This window comes from Phoxinus phoxinus, assembly GCF_949152265.1.
Source record: "Phoxinus phoxinus genome assembly, chromosome: 23".
In the NCBI taxonomy this organism is placed as follows: Eukaryota; Metazoa; Chordata; class Actinopteri; order Cypriniformes; family Leuciscidae; genus Phoxinus; species Phoxinus phoxinus.
This window is the reverse complement of record NC_136898.1, coordinates 15,912,939-15,930,504: the sequence shown is the minus strand read 5'-3', so window position 1 is coordinate 15,930,504 and position 17,566 is coordinate 15,912,939. Positions and strand designations below refer to the sequence as shown.

Here is a 17,566-nt window from a genome sequence, read left to right as displayed (position 1 = left end):
GGGAATGAGAAGAACAAAGACACATTGATGTTATTTAAAGCAACAACAGAGGAACTAAAATAACTTGTAGTTTCATGAATAGTGCAACTATTTATGACAGAGGAAAATGTAAAACTTCAGTCTGCAACTGAAAAACCATACTGATTGACCACTAATCTGAATATTGGGAGGGCCGTTAGCTGGTGCAAGCTAGTTATTATCTGGTCTAAACTAGTTCAGAATAGATATTAGCTGGTCTATGTTGATGCAAGCAGGTTATTAACTGATTTAAGTTGGTTATTGACTGGTTTAATCTGGTGCAAATTGGTTATTAAGTGGCGTAAGGTGTATATTATCTGGTCTAAACATGCAAGCTGATTATTATCTGGTCTAGTATAAACTGGATATTAGCTGCTATGCTGGTGTAAACAATTAAATGGTCCAAACAGGTTATTAACTAATCTAAACTGGTTGTTAAGATGGTGCAAGCTGGTTATAAGTTCATCCAAAATGGTATTTGCTGGTGCATTCTGGGAATGTGGTCTATTTGGTCTAAGCTGGTCTTTAGCTGGTGTGTAAACTGTATTAGCTGGCAATAGCTGGTTATTAGCTGTTTCAATCAGGTAACTGCTGTAACATTTTTAGTGGATGGTTTAATCTGATGCAAGCTGGATATTACCTGCATTTATGCTAGTGCAAACTTGTCCAAGCAGGCCATTAAGTGCTCTAAGCTGTTTACTTGCTGGTTTAATCTGGTGCAAGATGGTTATTAGCTGGTGTAAAGTGTTTAGCTAGTCCAAGGTGGCCAATATCTGATAGAGCAAGCTGGAAATTAGTCATTAGTCAGTGCAAGCAGGTTATTAGCTTGTCCAAGTTGATTATTATCTGTTTGAACAGCCACCATGTTTAACCACCTTAGCTGTTTAAAGCCACCTTGCTGGGCCAAAATGGTCTACTAGCATATAAACCTGCTTGGACCAGCTAATGACAAGTTTAAACCCCTAGTAGAATGTTCTAAACCACAGTTACCACTTTAGGCTAGATTTACCATCATAAAATGTCTCAAGTTTATTTAAAACCTGATCTGACCTTCAATGACTTTAGGTAGGAAGTGCGCAGCCGCTTTGGTCTTCTTCACGCGGTTGCCCTTCATTACTTGGCCGTCCCGGTTGATGCCGATGTACCACGAGCGTCCCGACTGGCTTTGGCGGTACAGCATGGAGGAGTACGTCACATAGTAGTTCTCAAACACACTCTCTTTGAATTTGCACTCTGGGTTGAAATGCTCCTGCCAAAGGATGAAAAACACAAATATGCTAATAAGCACTAAGTTCTGAAATGCATGCACAGATGTGTGTGAACACAAAAAGATGACAAAGTTAGCATGTTGAGAACAGAAATAACATAATGCCAAAGTTTTGATTGGTTGGGCTGCGTCTAGAGGGGTAGGGGAAATCTCATCATGGTGTTTTTCTGAAAGCAATGTTCTCCAGAGAGCAGGAGGTAGATTATACTACTCAACAACTGCATTCATTTGCATGACTGATGAACTTTACACTGTCCCCAAAGGTACTCTGAGAGTGGAAAAGCGGTGAGCTCCACTCAACATACGTACCGGAATGCTAATGTAAACATACAAACTTGAAAGCAGAACCCGCAAATCTACAGATACTCAAAATGTCACGACCTGAGATGAAGAAAAACACACTCCGCTTTCAACCTAAAACTTTAATTTAGCACGTTCCGAGCATAACCTCGCTGTTCCCATTCATCTCCCTTTCGCTAAGAGCCCTTCCCACCAATACAAGCTGCTGTAGCCGGGTGACTGTAACTAGGAGCGACATGTATACATCTCTCTTAGTCTTCGTCAGGGTCCTTGCCCTGTCAGAGAGCAGACCCAATCAGCAGGATTGATTTAGTGAGGGTAGCCAAGCAGAAACGGCTGACTGAAGACTTTCGGCAAGCCACCGGAGACTGAGAGATTTGGACCGGGTGAGGGAAAGAGAAACAGAGAAGATGCTGGGGTCTGGAAGGGGATGCAAGGGTTACAGGGAGTTTTTCCTTCCCCAATATTAAGCAGCTTGAGTGAAAACTAGCGAATACAACCAAATTTCTGCCTGTCTGCTTTTAGTCTATGCAACGCTCAGGATTTTTTTTCTTAGACTTGTCTTCATCAGCTCTCTCGTTCTTTTTCTTTCACTCATTTGATCCAACCCACCCTCCCTCCCTCCTGGCCTATGCATCAAACTAAGCAGCTTTTGCCTCACGTGTTTGTTGTCCTCCGAATCTCACAGACGGAGGAGATCAATAGATGATCAGCCTCATGGAATACTAATTACAATCTAATCGTGTGAATCGAGTAACCATGGCCACCGTGAAGGACATCAACACCCCCAACCTCACATTTTCAAGTTCAGGCTTCCAATATATGACCCTGAACATTGACCTTTGACATATTACACAACATGAATCACATCATAGCTTGTGGTGGTACAATCTTAAGACATTAAGAACTTGATCTCTATCCTCCAACTCCATCTACCAGGAGTTGACCTTAAGTCAACCTAAGTTGTTTTTTGTACATTTTGATGCCAACAATCTCAATAGGACTAAAATATAAATTCAGCTACACATTTTCACATATAAACATTCATTAACACAGTATGTGAAATTAATTGTGGTATTATAAAGACCACACAATTAAATAAGGGTCAAATAACTGGCTTTTATATTTTAATTGAGTAAGCAAAATGTTATTATTACCGGTAATATTCTCTAAAAATAGTTACCTTTTATTTAGCATATCTGTGATGAACATTATATACAGTATATAAATATAGTATTTCTATAATCAAAAATAATTAGAAGTCTATATGAAATCTAAATGATTAAAAATATAATATTATTAAATTAAATATTACTAAAATCTAACTACTAAAAACTAGTGCTGTCAATGCAATTATCATCATGACTAATCTCATGATTTCTGAGCAGTCTTTGGAAAGGAATGGCATTAAATTGTAATATTATCAGATTTAGAAAATAAATAATTTATTCAATGTTTCATTGATATCTTAAGTGCACATTTTGTCATAGACAGCCCTAGATCCATGTTGTAAAATCTTATTTTCTCAAACTTTCCATGGTCTCCCTAGCACCCCTTGCACACCTTGGACCCCAGTTTTAAATCCCCTGACCTAAATGACCTAGTCCTAGATGACCAGCTCCTATCTGTGCGTGGGAGAGTTTGCATTGAGTAGCCATGATTACGGGCTTAAATAAAAAGCTAATCCTTTCGCTCTGACTCTTGAACGAGTTAGACATGCTCCTTCAGCTTGCGTGTCCTGGTGGAATGGGTTGGAATGACATGTGGAGAAAAAGGTAATATCCAGCGTGCGTGTGGAGAATCCCGATGATGATGCCGGGATCTTTATTATGCAGAGCAGCACTCTGACCTTCCCCTCGCCCCACCCCCTCTCCTCCCCTTTTCCTCCTCCTTCGCTGCCTTCCTCCATTTCTCTCCTTTTGTATGCAAGTGTCTGATTGAATCTGTTCTACTTGGTCATAAAAAAAAAAAGATTCAAAATCTGAAAGCATGCTTCCCACCTGTGTAAATTCTCTGATGACGCCAGTTTGACAGCTTAGGTGGAACATCCTTAACCACTTCAAGCTATATTGTGAGGCGGTGCCCTAAAATCAAGCTCAACCCTTAATTTTTTCTCATTTTACTATTCTATTTTACAATATGTCACAATACTAAAGTAAAGTCGGTCGCAACTTCCAGTTCACGCAGACTTAAACAATGAGAAGTTTATACCACTCTTGGCTACAAAGAAATTAATATGATATGGCATTTTCTAGGCATACACAGGCACTGTCATATGTTGTGACAATTTATTCTATTATAAAAATATAAAATCGCATTTATAATCTCTGAAGAATTTCTTAACTTTTCAAATACGTGTACTTCAATCTTATGACAAAGCAAACTATACAAAATTGAATGCTGATGGTGACAGTTATACACATATGTAATTTACATTTTTTGTCCAAAATATATTTAAATAATATTATAAATTATTATGAATGTCAGACAAATTATTTTGTATCACACCACTGGATCATAATAAAACCAATAGCTTCCTTGATATATGTGTTAAATGTCTGATATCTAAAATGATAATATAATAAAATATAATTTTAAGTTCGAAGAATGTTTTTGAAAATGTTATCATATAAAAGTATACATACACAAACATATAATATATATTTGTGTGCATACATATTGCATACACAGATATAAGTAAAAAAAGCAAAATGCAAGGTTTGTGTAAATACATTTGATTATTATTTAATATAATCAAATTATGTAAATATTGTTTTCTTGAATTTGATTTATACACCAAAGACAGCCTATAACATGGTGTGACTATTTTATCATATAGAGTGACATATTTTTATGTATATTTTTTATGTCACACCATGTACAGTTTAATTTAGATTGGTAAGTCTATGGACTGATTTATGCTGACACATGGCAAAGTATTTGTGTATGAATGCTTAAATCAAGAAGGCTTTGTATGACTTACACCATACGACATGAAAATTGACCATGAGCTTGTAAAACATTTTCACCTTCTAATGTCCTTCAGACTCAGCCGAAACCAAGAATTCTTTATGTTTGAAAGCCAATAACCAATATATTGGCTGATAAATCTAAATCCCATAATTTTTGAGAGCCTGGTTACAAAAACAAAAAAGTTTCACCAGTTAAAGCTGTCCCAAGCACAAGTTCTCATTATAATTTTAATGTGACAGACTTGCGCTGCACATGTTGCACTTATCTGTATTTTCCTTTTTGAAGTGATTCCAATCATATTTCAAAGAATTCAAAACCATGGCGAACAGTGCGCATCTGAAGTGTCTCAGCTGAAGGAAATAATCCATTATTTATCGGCTTTAATATATCGCCAAATTTTCTTATCGGCGAGAAAACGATAACATTAAAAATGAACATATATTGGCCGATACGTGCATCCCTTAAAATAATATATATATTTGACTACAGATTGCTATGGTACTGACTTTTTAATTTTTTAAGCTTAACAATTATGAATAATTGCATTTTTAAAGTGTGAACTACCCATACTAGCAAACATGCAGACTCAACAAAACATGCACCCACAAACGGGACCTGAGCTATGACGTCCCAATCCAAGACGTTCTGCAAGCTTCCTCTCACAGCTCTTGGTTCAGAGAGCATGAAATTGACAGACGGAGGATGTGGGATCCGACTGCTGTGCTGTTTCTATCTCTCATCGAAGTGGAGTTAATGACCTTGTTACTGCCACATGGCAAACTCAGAAACGCTTTACTCGAGGGCAGTTTACAGCGCCCGCTCAAGTGCTACAAAGAGCAATCTGCAATGTTCCACAAGGCCTGTCGCACCTTTAACGCCAAACACAACAATAACTAAAAGAGGGTGAAAAATGTAACAGTGACGTAAAACTGCCAATGACAAGAAACACATTCATTACAGCACTTTTAAAAATCACTTTAATGCCCGTAAGAGACAATCGTACAAGCTTTAAAAGTTTTGCAACAGAGCAGCCTTGAACTTTTCTTGGATTTTTGAGACCAACGTGACCTCTGTGTCCATTAGATTCTCAGCAGGAAGTTCTGGAAACGTAACACAATGCTGGAGACACGGTTGAATAATTGATATCAATTATGCTATTTCAAAGACACATGCATTATTCAGTGAAACTTTGTATTAGTCCCAAATCCATGACTACAGCTAAAGGCGTTACACTGAGACAGGAAGTAGACAGAGAAATATGCCCTTCATCTCAAGATCATGCGAAACACACGGAACAAACGTCTCGGCCACAAAGAAACACTGGGAAACCAAAGTTACAACTCAAGCTATAAATGAGTGCCATACTTCCTGAGAGTGGAGAAGGCCTATGGCACTGGCAGAGAACGGAAAAAGAAAGAGAGGAACTGGATGAATTATATGCACGCTGTGAAAAAAAAGTGTTGTATTTGCAGAATATTTGCTTTTAGTGTCTGAAAAGACAGGAACTCTTAAATGGCCTTCACGGGAATGCTGCAGTGATGATGTAATTTTGTAGGCCAACCCGTAAGTTAGCATCACCCTGGTTCCCGTGAGAAAAAGCCATTTTTCCATCGGCTTTTGGAATATTGCATAAAATAAGCTCTCTGACCAACAAAAAGTTAATGATCCTTACACATTTTTTCTTCCCTTTTATTACGAATTTTGAAACCTAAATACTATCAACAAAAGTGAAAAGCTAATTGTAGGCTATAAATAAACTACACCACTGTCCCAACTATTTCAGTTTTTATTTCAAAACATTTTCCTTGAAAGTTGTAGTTATGATAGCTTGCTAGAGCACGATTATAAACACAACGAGGCTGTGAAAGCGGACTAGTGAGTAGATGAGTTTACCTGTTCAGCTGATGACGTTTAATGTCCACGACAACCTCTGTAGTCCCATTTAGCCACTTGTTAGCAACCGCCTTTTACAAGACGAGTAAACGCTTAAAAATAAATCACAATTAAAGGGGGTATTACTATGTATATTTTGTTGTAGAATAAAACACGAAAATATCTTGAGCTTGTGTTAACAATGGACCTTATTTCAAGCATTTAACCAAAAACGCATTGACTGGGATGGTCAACCCATTTCCAGGTTTTGGCTAACAAAACTACATCACCCCTGCAGCACTCTATAGAGAAAGATGTAGGCTGCGTCTCAATCAGCTCCCTAGTTCAGTAGTCAGGGCACTGATCAGGGAGTCGGCCATTTTAAGGGCTGTCGCAAAATCCTTCCAGTTCACCGAACCGTTCGCTCCCTAAAAGTCCCACAATGCACCACCGTGGAAACCAGGGAGCATCAATGTGCACTATGTTCTCTTAACGGAAGTTGTCCTTTAAAATACAAACCATGATACCAATCATATGTCAACATAAACAAACATCGCTAAACAGGTAATGAACATAATCTAGCTAACATTTATAATTTATTTACGGTTGAAATGTTGCACGTATATGTAACAAGCAAAGTATTTATCATAATGTAAAAAAATAATGAAATAAAGATATCAGTTCTCTTGTTATTCATAAATACCCGTAGTGATGTTGGGTTAGGGTGGGTTAAGGTTAGGGTGAGGCAGGGTCCTTATGTCTCTCTGTCTGACTATACCAGTGTCTGAGTTTATGTACACGATTCAGGAAGGGTGGGAGTTGTTTGAGACGCTCCCGTAGATAGGTGTAGTAATGGTATTCACCAGCAGGGTCTAACTGGATCATGCTAACCAGGCTAAACCCAGACACTTTAGTTTCCACAGCGGATATGATGCTATCTGACCGAAAGTGGCCCCTACAGTGCAGTAATCTTTGTCTGTATGTCATTTGGGGCCAGTCTCGTCCGTGATCATATCTCAACATAAAGCTCCTTAATGGGGCTTACGTTTCATGAGCGAGTGTATGTGTTTTTTTCCCTACCCAATATGTTTATGCCTCAGTTAATCCTTGCGCTTGAATGCATGTGTGTACATATGTGTAATGTGTCTTCCCACAGCATTCACTGTAGTTAGTTTGTGTGTTCGGCAGATGTTCAGTGACATACAGTATTACATAAGTCTATGAAGCATACAGAGCTACATTAGGAAACATCAATGGATGGATGAAGCGAATGCAGGCGAGGCCGTAATCAATTTACGCTCTTCCTATGGTGATGTTTACTGATGGTTGTGCAGCTGGCGAGGGTGGGCGGGGCTATTCCACCGCTGACGGCATTTATCTTTGTTTTGTGTGATGAATTGAGGGTCCCTGTCAATAAGAATTATGTTATGGAATGTAAGATGGCATCTCCTGTTTTAATGAACGATCTGGAACAGGGCTGTCGTTGGGGGGACAACCAGGACGTATTACTAATGAGCATGTGGCAAAGAAAATGGATCTCTTTTCTTATTCGTATGTAAATTGTGGAGCACACAAGTACTGACAGCATCTAAAACACTTCAAATGTTTACGCATCTATTAAGGTTCAAAGATTAATCGAATAGGTTGTTTATATTGTATTTGTGATAAATTAGGTTAATTAAATATGTTTAACACCATCACATTGATTTGTTAACCCATTTGCCTAATTTGACTTTATGTTTTCATTTTGTTGTGTGATGTCGAAAGATTGATTGGAACTGTTGTGACACCAGTGACACAAGTGAATCTGTAATGAGTAAAACACATTCGCTTTCCTGAATATTTAGAATAGAAATACTATTCTTAAATTTTCTCCAGTATATAGTATGCATGCACAGATTGCTAGGATGAACTATATTTTCCAAAATGTGCAGTATAAAACCATATAAAACAGCATGAGATACCGTATCCCACTGTTCAGTGCACTCGACTTGACCCTTCCATTTCCAGTGTGATGAATGAACTGTTAAGACAAATCAGCTGTTAGTGGCTCATTATTTGAATGCCACTGAGTACAGGCATTTTTGCACAAAATTGGATTAAAAATACAAAATATCTATTTTAACACGGGACATGTTTTACAATGTATTGAACTACAGTTGATTACCATGGAATGAAAGTGTTCATGCTCAGCATTTTGAAGTCTTTAAGTGGCCTCCTCAGTCCCCTGACCTTAAAGCCATTGTAACCCTTTGGGAAATTATAATCCTGATATGTGATAAGTCAAGCAGGTCTTCTTAACTTTTAAGGACGATTGTAAATAAGTTGAGCATGGCGCATACGCAATGTTTAGTGAGTCAATACCCAGAAGAATGCCTGCTGTAATTTAAAAAAACAACAACAAGGGACTCGGGAGAACCAACTAAATATTAGGCTAATAACTGATTACATTGAACTCAGAAATTTCAGCTCCAACCAGTTGTCAGAGGACATGGAAAGCTTAGTGTGTCTCTAAAATGTGCATACATGATACAGTACATATTAGTGTATATCAAAACATTCAAATATACCTACGAATACTGATGAGATCACCTTGTGCAAATACAGGAAGTCCACAGAATAACAAGATTCTCAATTGAAGCTAGGGTTCATAAGGGGGCTTATGGGAAATGGAGGCAGCTTAAAATGCCGCAGAGGGTTTATGGGGATGAACAGCTACAATCTGCAGTTCATTACCTGCAAGGGGGAAGGAGAAGATTACTGAATCACTTACACTTCTGTCTCTCTCTCTCTCTCTCTCTCTCTCTCTCTCTCTCTCTCTCTCTCTCTCTCTCTCTCTCTCTCTCTCTCTCTCTCTCTCTCTCTCGTCGACTTGTAAAGGAACGCTGGGAATGAGGTGCGTTTGAAGGCAATTGCATGTGTTCTAGTTTGGATTCATATCGGTCTCTGGCTTTTCATTTACCTTTACAAACCACATGTCTCTCTTTTGAGACTGCGGTGTGATTGCATCTCAGTGACGGAAGCATTCGGAATCTCAATACCATCTGTAGAGGAGAGAGTCTATAGAAACCATTTATCAAACCTGAGATGAAGGCACCACAACACACACTATACACATCTTGTCCGAGGTCACACAAATCACACACCCGCCCACACATGCACCTATTGTGCTCAGACAATGCCATTATACTGCAAGTTATCGGGTAGAAACTTAGTTTGAAGCGAGTAGTTTTAAATCGAAGCCTGTGTCGTCTGAATAATGGCTGATCATGGCAACAGGCCCATAACTATTTCTGTCAGGAACCTTACAACTGTGTCAGCGCCTCCCACTCCTCATATCTTTCTCGTGTTCTCGTTCTCACCCTCTCTCGCTCAGCCCAGGAGGGTTTTTCCAGAGCATACTGTCTATAAAATGGGTCAGGACGGGACAAGGCTCTATTTTTATCAGAAAATCATTTTCATAACTCCACAACAGGTATCTCACAGACCTTGATGCCCACATAACCGTAAACCAATAGCGCGGAGGTTCCCTCAGTAGTCCGCTCCCCATCGCTCTCCAGGGCTACACAGCTGCTGCCTGGTAGCTCAAGACACAGAACAATGAAGGCTGCTGGAAAGCTTTCAGCTCAGTGCTGATCTCTGTACAGTTGGAATTTTATGAAATAGTTCAACCAGAAATGCAAATTCAGTCATATTTTTACTCATCCTCATGTTATTCCAATATATAGATTAATATATCATCATATGGGTTAGATTATGCTTATTTTTCTTTTTGGAGCTTGACACCATCCACATTAGTCTATAAGAGAAGCCCACATTCTGTAAAATATCCTCTTTTGTGTTCAGTGGAAGAAAGAAAATATAATATGTGTAATGATGATGACAGAATTTTGGGGTTCCCTGTTCTTGACCAATGAATTTCCACTCTTAAAAATAAAGGTTATTTATTGGGATCTCTGGTTCCATAAAAAAACTTTATCATCCGTGGAAACTTTTCATTGCACAAGTTCTTTAAAATGGAAAAAGACTGTTTTGATAATTTATTGAAATGTTCTTCACACTAAGAAAAAAACAATTATTTAAGAACTTTTGAAAGGTTCTTTGGGGAATGCAAAATGGTTCTTCTCCTGTAAAAACCCACTTTTGCAACCTTTATTCACTTTATGAGTGTAGGATTCTAAAAATATTTTTTATTCAGACTGTTATGGCTAATTAATTATTAATACTATTTTTTGAACCGTTTAATTTTTGCTCAGCACAAAGCCGGAATGTTTCTTTTCCATTAAACAGAACAAATTGAACAAATTAAAGTTAAATCTATTCTAATTACATTAGGGGATGAAAATAACCATCATAGACCATTTTCATCAGTCTTCCAAAATGTTATTTTGCCAGTTAAGAGTATAATTAATTTATAAACAAGTAAGGTTACCTTATTTACCATAAAACATCTGTTTCCTTACATAGTACTTTAAGAGAGTACTTTAAGATAGCCTAGAAAAGTCTAACTCACAGCATTTTTATTTAATAGATGTGCCATATTCAAAAGTAAATGACAATGGAATGTTGTCATAATTGCAAATGTTGTGGATTTTAACCTTTTAAATCATTCAGCTGAATTGCCTCTTCCAGATTTGACGGTGCATTTTAAACCTTAATGGTCATTACAGGCTTTGCACCAAATGCTGCATGAGTACATGAAGAATGTCTGCCCAAGTGGATGTATGAAATCCATTATGTGGCAGAAGAGCACAATCCCTGAGGCAGCTCGTCTAATTTACGTGGGCTTATTACAATGAGATACTTATAGAGCTTGACAATATAGTGGCATATTATGAATGACCTTCTCTTTAGCTGCAGTGAGGAGGGGAGGGGAAGGGAGGGGAGGGGAATGGGAGCATGCGGAAGAGAAAAAATGCTCCGGGGACTGAGGTGTTTCCCCATTGGCTGTGTCCTCCGAGTCTCTGAGCCTCTCTCACACATTTGTCTGTTCCGTTACAGGCGCTTTCTCTAAGCCGATGGTTATCAAACACACACTTGCACTCGCATTTAAACCCTCACATATGCTTGATAAATCTTATGCACACACAGACGCAATGGTGATATAACAAAACCCAGTATGATTTCCTGCATCCAGATGCCAGTTAAGCAGCATGCATTGTAAACATTCCCAAATTAATCTGCTTACGTAACCACTCTGACATTGATTAAAACACACAGAATTCAATGTAATGATCTCTGATTCGACTGCAAGCTAAAAAATAAGGTTTGTTTGACTGCCAAAGACTGCAATAGGGCAACTACAGGACACATTCAGTTACAGTAGCACGGAAAGGACATATCTGTTAAGGAGGAGTCCAAATGAAAGGAAACGGTGAAAAGGACAGGGACAGGATAGACAGACCAGACCTGAGACATAAAAAAGGGGAGGGGAGGAGGGACAGTCTTAGGATAGCAACACAGGGCAGAATGTCCCAAGGCTTGCAGCGCATCGGTAAGCTACACAGGCTCTGAATTAGAGTCAGTTGCCTTTGAACCAAATGCCGCTCTCCACTTCTGAGAAGAAAATCCCCTCATTTCTCAGTTCACAGAGAGGCAGGAGACAAAAGCTCTCTCATCCCCGCATTCTAATCGGCAGCTCTGGGATGCGCACTCACACACACATATACACAGCTTAACAAACACACACTCAATATCTCTCTCTCTCTCTCTCTCTCTCGCTGAGAGCCGTCTCATCACGCTCTCTGTTCTCTTTATCCTGCTCTGGCCGTGACACAGTCTAAATATCTGCTCCACCTTGCCTGCTAATGCTGCTGCTTTCCACTCTACTCCACCTCAAGCTCAATTTGGGTAATTGGACACACTGCATGGGCTAATCCTTTGTTATTGTTTTTATTTTTATGGGAAAGATTGACCTTTGAGAGCAGTGACAGCACATATCCAATATGACTATAGGGTATCTAGTACATTTAAAACAGGATTTGAAATATTTCCAGAACCACAAGAGATTTCAGATATCCTGTTGTTGCTTTTCAAGTGAGATTAATCTTTTTTAAATGTTTTGTGGCTAAATGCACTACCGTTCAAAAATGTTTGGGCTAAGTAATTTTTTTCGAAAGCAAATTAACCATTTAATTCAGCAAATATGCGTTTCAATTTAGATTTTAGATTTAGATTTATCAAAGAGAACCATGAAATATTTTATTTTATATTCATATATTTACATTTTTTTTATTTCTTCGTTTCTTGAGCCCCACATCAGCATATTAGAATAATTTCTGAATGGTCATGTGACACTGAAGACTGAAGTAATGATGCTGAAAATTCAGCTTTGCACATCACAATAATTCATTATAAAATATATTAAAAAAGTAGAAATGGAAATATTTCACAATATTTACTATTGGTGTGCACAAGAGGCTTCTTTTAAAAACATTTAAAAAAATAATACAGACCTTAAGCTTTTGAACGGTAGTGTATTTATACAGAACATATTGAACTGTTTATTAGATGTTGTGACATTAGAGCTCCTAAATCTAAAAAAAGATTCTGGTACCCTGGGGTGCCCAATTCGGCCACTGGAGGGCTGCCTCAAACCTAATCCAACACATCAACCTGACCTTTCTAGACTTCCTGAAGACCTTGATTACCTGGTTCATTAGTATTAGATGTATACTCTGTAGGATGGTGGTCCTGCAGGAACAGGATTGTACCCCAATGATATAACCAGAGAAGTGCAGCACCACGGAGAGGAACCTGTAAATTCAGCACCATGGAGAGAGTCCAAAATTTCAACGCAAGGCCCAGAATTGGTACTTTCACGCCATAAACTAAACCTGACGTTTTCAGCACCAAGGAAAGTGTCCGCATCATCCTAATTACGCCATCTTCTTTCACATCAGTTTGTTTGGCCAAACTCTTTAATATGAGGAGAGTAATTAAAATGTCTGCATAATTATTTACCTCTCTAAAAGCTACATGTCGTCAATTATCTGTGAATCATTATTGTGGAGACACATGGAGGGCACCTGCATAATTATTCTAATTATGATAATCATCAATCCTTAAAAGAGCATTCAGTCACTTACAGAGGTGTAGAGATATCCCTCGCTGTTCATGCCCAGGTAGGAACCAGTCTTCGCTCCCTGAATCGCCACTATCCGCAGACCCACAGGAATCAAGTTGAACTGTGCTGTGGGACGAAATTAAGAAGAATTCATACTCAGAGAAATAGATCAAATACTTGATGAAGAATAGCACACAGTGTCAGGTGTCAGAGAGAATGGAATAGTCAGGTTGAAAACTGTGTATGGTTGTCAATCAAACTGTCTTTTCCTGTCTAAGTGGGCGGTTCTTGTGAAGAATAAACTGCAATGACAACCAGACTTTTTACTTGAGTCAAATGTCTGGCTTTGCAAGACTAGAGACAACGTAACTGAAACAGGATAACAGAGATGAAGATGAGAAAGACACAGAAGAGAGGATGTAAAACTGTCAGGGATGGCAAAGATAATGGCATGAGGTGGGGGAAGGTATCCAGTAGGGACTATCTGTCCTACGTCTGTTGTCCTTGATAGAAAGATGGATTGTATTTGATATGGATGATTCAAGGAACATCACTGCTTCTGAGAGATAGCAGAAGATAAAAACATGCTAAATAAATGGCAATGAGAGGGAGGGAAAGACAGAGATATATTCCCTCACAGACTAAGGTAAATATTTCTGCAATTAGTCTTCAGTGAGATTTTCCTGCCAGAGTTTGACAGATGTATGACAGTATGTAATTGCTGTCGGACATTATTGTAACGATTTAGCACCATCAAATTCACCTCATTGGGCGTGAAGTGTTTAGGATTCATGTCAGACCGCCCTGTCACAACGTTCATGGGACGCTGCAGTAGTATGGTTATTTAATATGTGCGACAGTCATTTCAATAGACAAGCGTGACATGTAAGCTAGTCCTTGACAACCCAGACAGGAATGTCCTACACTAGCGCACCCTGACAACTGCCATCCCAATAAAATACTTCTCAATCCGTTACACACACACACAACTCACATAGAGCTACATAAGGCACAAGAGCTCATGACACATCACATTCTCTCTCCTTACTGTCTATTTCTCTTCTCGAACAGCATTTTATGGTGACTCAACATAAAAAAAGATTGTGCCATTGAGACCTCAGGTTGAACCTGTACAGAAGAATTAAAGGGATAGTTTACCCAATTTTTTTAATTCTGTCATTTATTACTCACCCTCATGCCGTTTCAAACCCGTACACTGCAAAAAATACTTTCTTAGTTAGTATTTTAGTTTTGTTTCCAGTCCAAATATCTAAAAATTCTTAAACCAAGAAGCGTTTACTAGAGAAGTAAAATGACATAAGAAATTCTATTTTGTTTTAAGATAAAAAGAAAGTTATTTAAGTAATTTTTGCTTAAAACGAGCAAAATGATCTGCCAATGGGGTAAGCAAAAAATTCTTGGTTTCCATTCGAATTAAGATTTTTTTTCTTGTTTTCCATTCGAATTAAGATTTTTTTGCTTACCCCATTGGCAGATCATTTTGCTCGTTTTAAGCAAAAATTACTTAAATTACTTTCTTTTTATCTTAAAACAAAATAGAATTTCTTATGTCATTTTACTTCTCTAGTAAATGCTTCTTGAATTAATAATTTTTAGATATTTGGACTGGAAACAAAACAAAAATACTAAGTAAGAAAAGCATTTTTTGCAGTGAGACTTTCGTTCTTCTTCAGAACACAAATTAAGTTATTTTTGATGAAATCTGAGAGCTTTTTTTCCTTCCGTTAACAGCTACGCAACTACCACTTTGATGCTTCAAAAAGTTCATAAAGAGATCGTAAAACTAATCCATATGAATTGAGCAGTTTAGTACAATTTTTTTGAAGAGACACGATCGCTTTATGACAAACAGACTTAATTAAGGCTTTTATTCACATTTACAATGTAACATCTGCATCCTCCATCCATTCCTCCAACCGCCAGAGGGAGCTATCGCCTGAGTACTGACTACTGCCTGTTCTTCTTGCATCACTTCCTGTTCTTATCTGTTATAAGCCATGTTGTTTGTTCATCATGTTGTGAAGTATAGAGCATCACAGTCCCGCCCACAGCCGGTGCCAGAAGTAAGAATTCAATACAATTTCTCCATTGACAGTTGGGTATAAGCCATAAAAACGTAACCATACATGGTAGACTTAAAACCAGCTACGGCTGTACTAAGCGATTGTATATGCTCATATAAACGGCAAAAGTTCATGGGGCACTAACCTTGTTTTGAGATAAATGCCTTTTATTCGCGATGTCTTCGATAAGTACTTCATTACCCACAATCCTGAACAATCCCACAATCCCACAGTGATGCATCTGATTGGTGGAAGTCGTGTAAACCCCGCGAAGGTCCGTGAAAAAACAGAGCGTTGCCATGGAAGCAGGATTCTAACCGTAGAGACGGAACGGACTGTTTTCTTTAGCGGAAGCCATATACATCGTTTTTAAATCAATAAATTCCTTTTTAAATTAATATTTTGTGTCAAGTTATTGATTTATTTGGTAAGGCTCTTTCGCAGTTATGGCTTCAGTCGACTTCAGTGAGGCGTGGTGGTTTATGGGATGAGTAGTTCCTTCGCTCGGAAATTAAAATACTGTATGTACACAGTCTTGTACCTTTGCCTTTTTTTGGATTTTCTCTTCGTTTTTTCACTCGAAATGATATGTTGTATGCTTATGAGTTCAGCCATAGCTGGTTATCCTCAGACATGCTCTAAAACTCTTTAGATACGGATTTTTCCAAAAGTCAATGGGAGAAATGAATGGGAAATTTACTTCCGGCACCAAAGCTCTCTCGGGCTGTGGGCGGGACTGTGATGCTCTATTGCCAGTTTACCCTGGCTTTACTGAGCATTTGTAAGTCTCGAGAATGAGCCTTATTGTTCTTGCTGAAGCTCAAACGTGCTGCATAATACAAGAATGAACCTCATTGGTTCTTGCAGAAGCTCTAATGTGTTGCGTAACACGATAATGAACCTCATTGGTTCTTGCAGAAGCTCTAATGTGTTGCGTAACACGAGAATGAACCTCATTGGTTCTTGCAGACGCTCTAATGTGTTGCGTAACACGATAATGAACCTCATTGGTTCTTGCTGAAGCTCAAACGTGCTGCGTAACACGAGAATGAACCTCATTGGTTCTCGCTGAAGCTCAAACGTGCTGCGTAACACAAGAATGAACCTCATTGGTTCTTGCAGAAGCTCAAACGTGTTGCGTAACACTGGAATGAACCCCATTGGTTCTCGCACATCAAGCGAACATGCTTTCCGTTTCCCATAACTGATGTATGAGTTGATGAATGTTTATATGTGAATAAAAGCCTAAATTCAATCTGTTCATCATATAAAGCGACCGTGTCTCTTCAGAATTTTTTTACTAAACCACTCAATTCATATGGATGAGTTTTCAATCTCTTTAGGAACTTTTTTGCAGCATCAAAGTGGTAGTTGCGTAGCTGTCTATGGAGCAGAGAGCTCTCAGATTTCATCAAAAAGATCAACACAAGATTAATTTGTGTTCTGAATATAAACAAAAGACTTACAGGTATGGAACGACATGAGGGTACTTAATTACAGAATTTTTGGGTGAACTATCCCTTTGGGTGAACTACCCCCACTTCCAGAAATGGAATACCAAGATCTTAGGTTAGCTAAATATTCTTCAGTGGTTCTTTGCTGAAACGTAAGGTGCGTCCGCGTCCACCCTGAATTAATTGCTGGAGTTGCTGAACTACAGGCAAATCACCTGACTCCCTCTGTCTGCACTCCCACTGGTAGCCATTGCATTGCATAACCCCAATTCATTCGTCCCAATTCAGAGGCTGCATCCTTCAAAGGCCGAATGCATCAGAGCGGTGCGAAGAAGCTCCTTCTTTGTGCCGCGAAGGATAGAACGAGTGGATCCTTCGCACCAAAGCCTATCCCAAGATTCATAGTGCGCCAATGACTGGATATTTATTTAGAGAAAATGCCAGATTACACTTTTAAATGTAAGTATTGCTGGGATTCAACTTATTCGAATATTTAAAAAAAAAAATTTAAGGGCCCTATCTTGCACCCAGC

General features: G+C 38.6%; 2 protein-coding genes across 2 annotated transcripts in view; one reads left to right on the top strand and one right to left on the bottom strand.

Moving 5' to 3' along the window:
- The window catches only part of nlgn2b (neuroligin 2b), a 184,869-nt gene that overhangs the window by 19,542 nt on the left and 147,761 nt on the right, over positions 1-17,566 (top strand). The window lies entirely within an intron of this gene.
- The window catches only part of fgf11b (fibroblast growth factor 11b), a 46,570-nt gene that overhangs the window by 4,862 nt on the left and 24,142 nt on the right, over positions 1-17,566 (bottom strand). Inside the window, exons 3-4 of the mRNA XM_079599454.1 lie at positions 13,519-13,622; positions 1,069-1,267 (exon numbers count right to left, since the gene is read on the bottom strand). Of these exons, the coding sequence (XP_079455580.1) occupies positions 1,069-1,267; positions 13,519-13,622 (303 nt within the window). The remainder of the gene's footprint in view (positions 1-1,068; positions 1,268-13,518; positions 13,623-17,566) is intronic.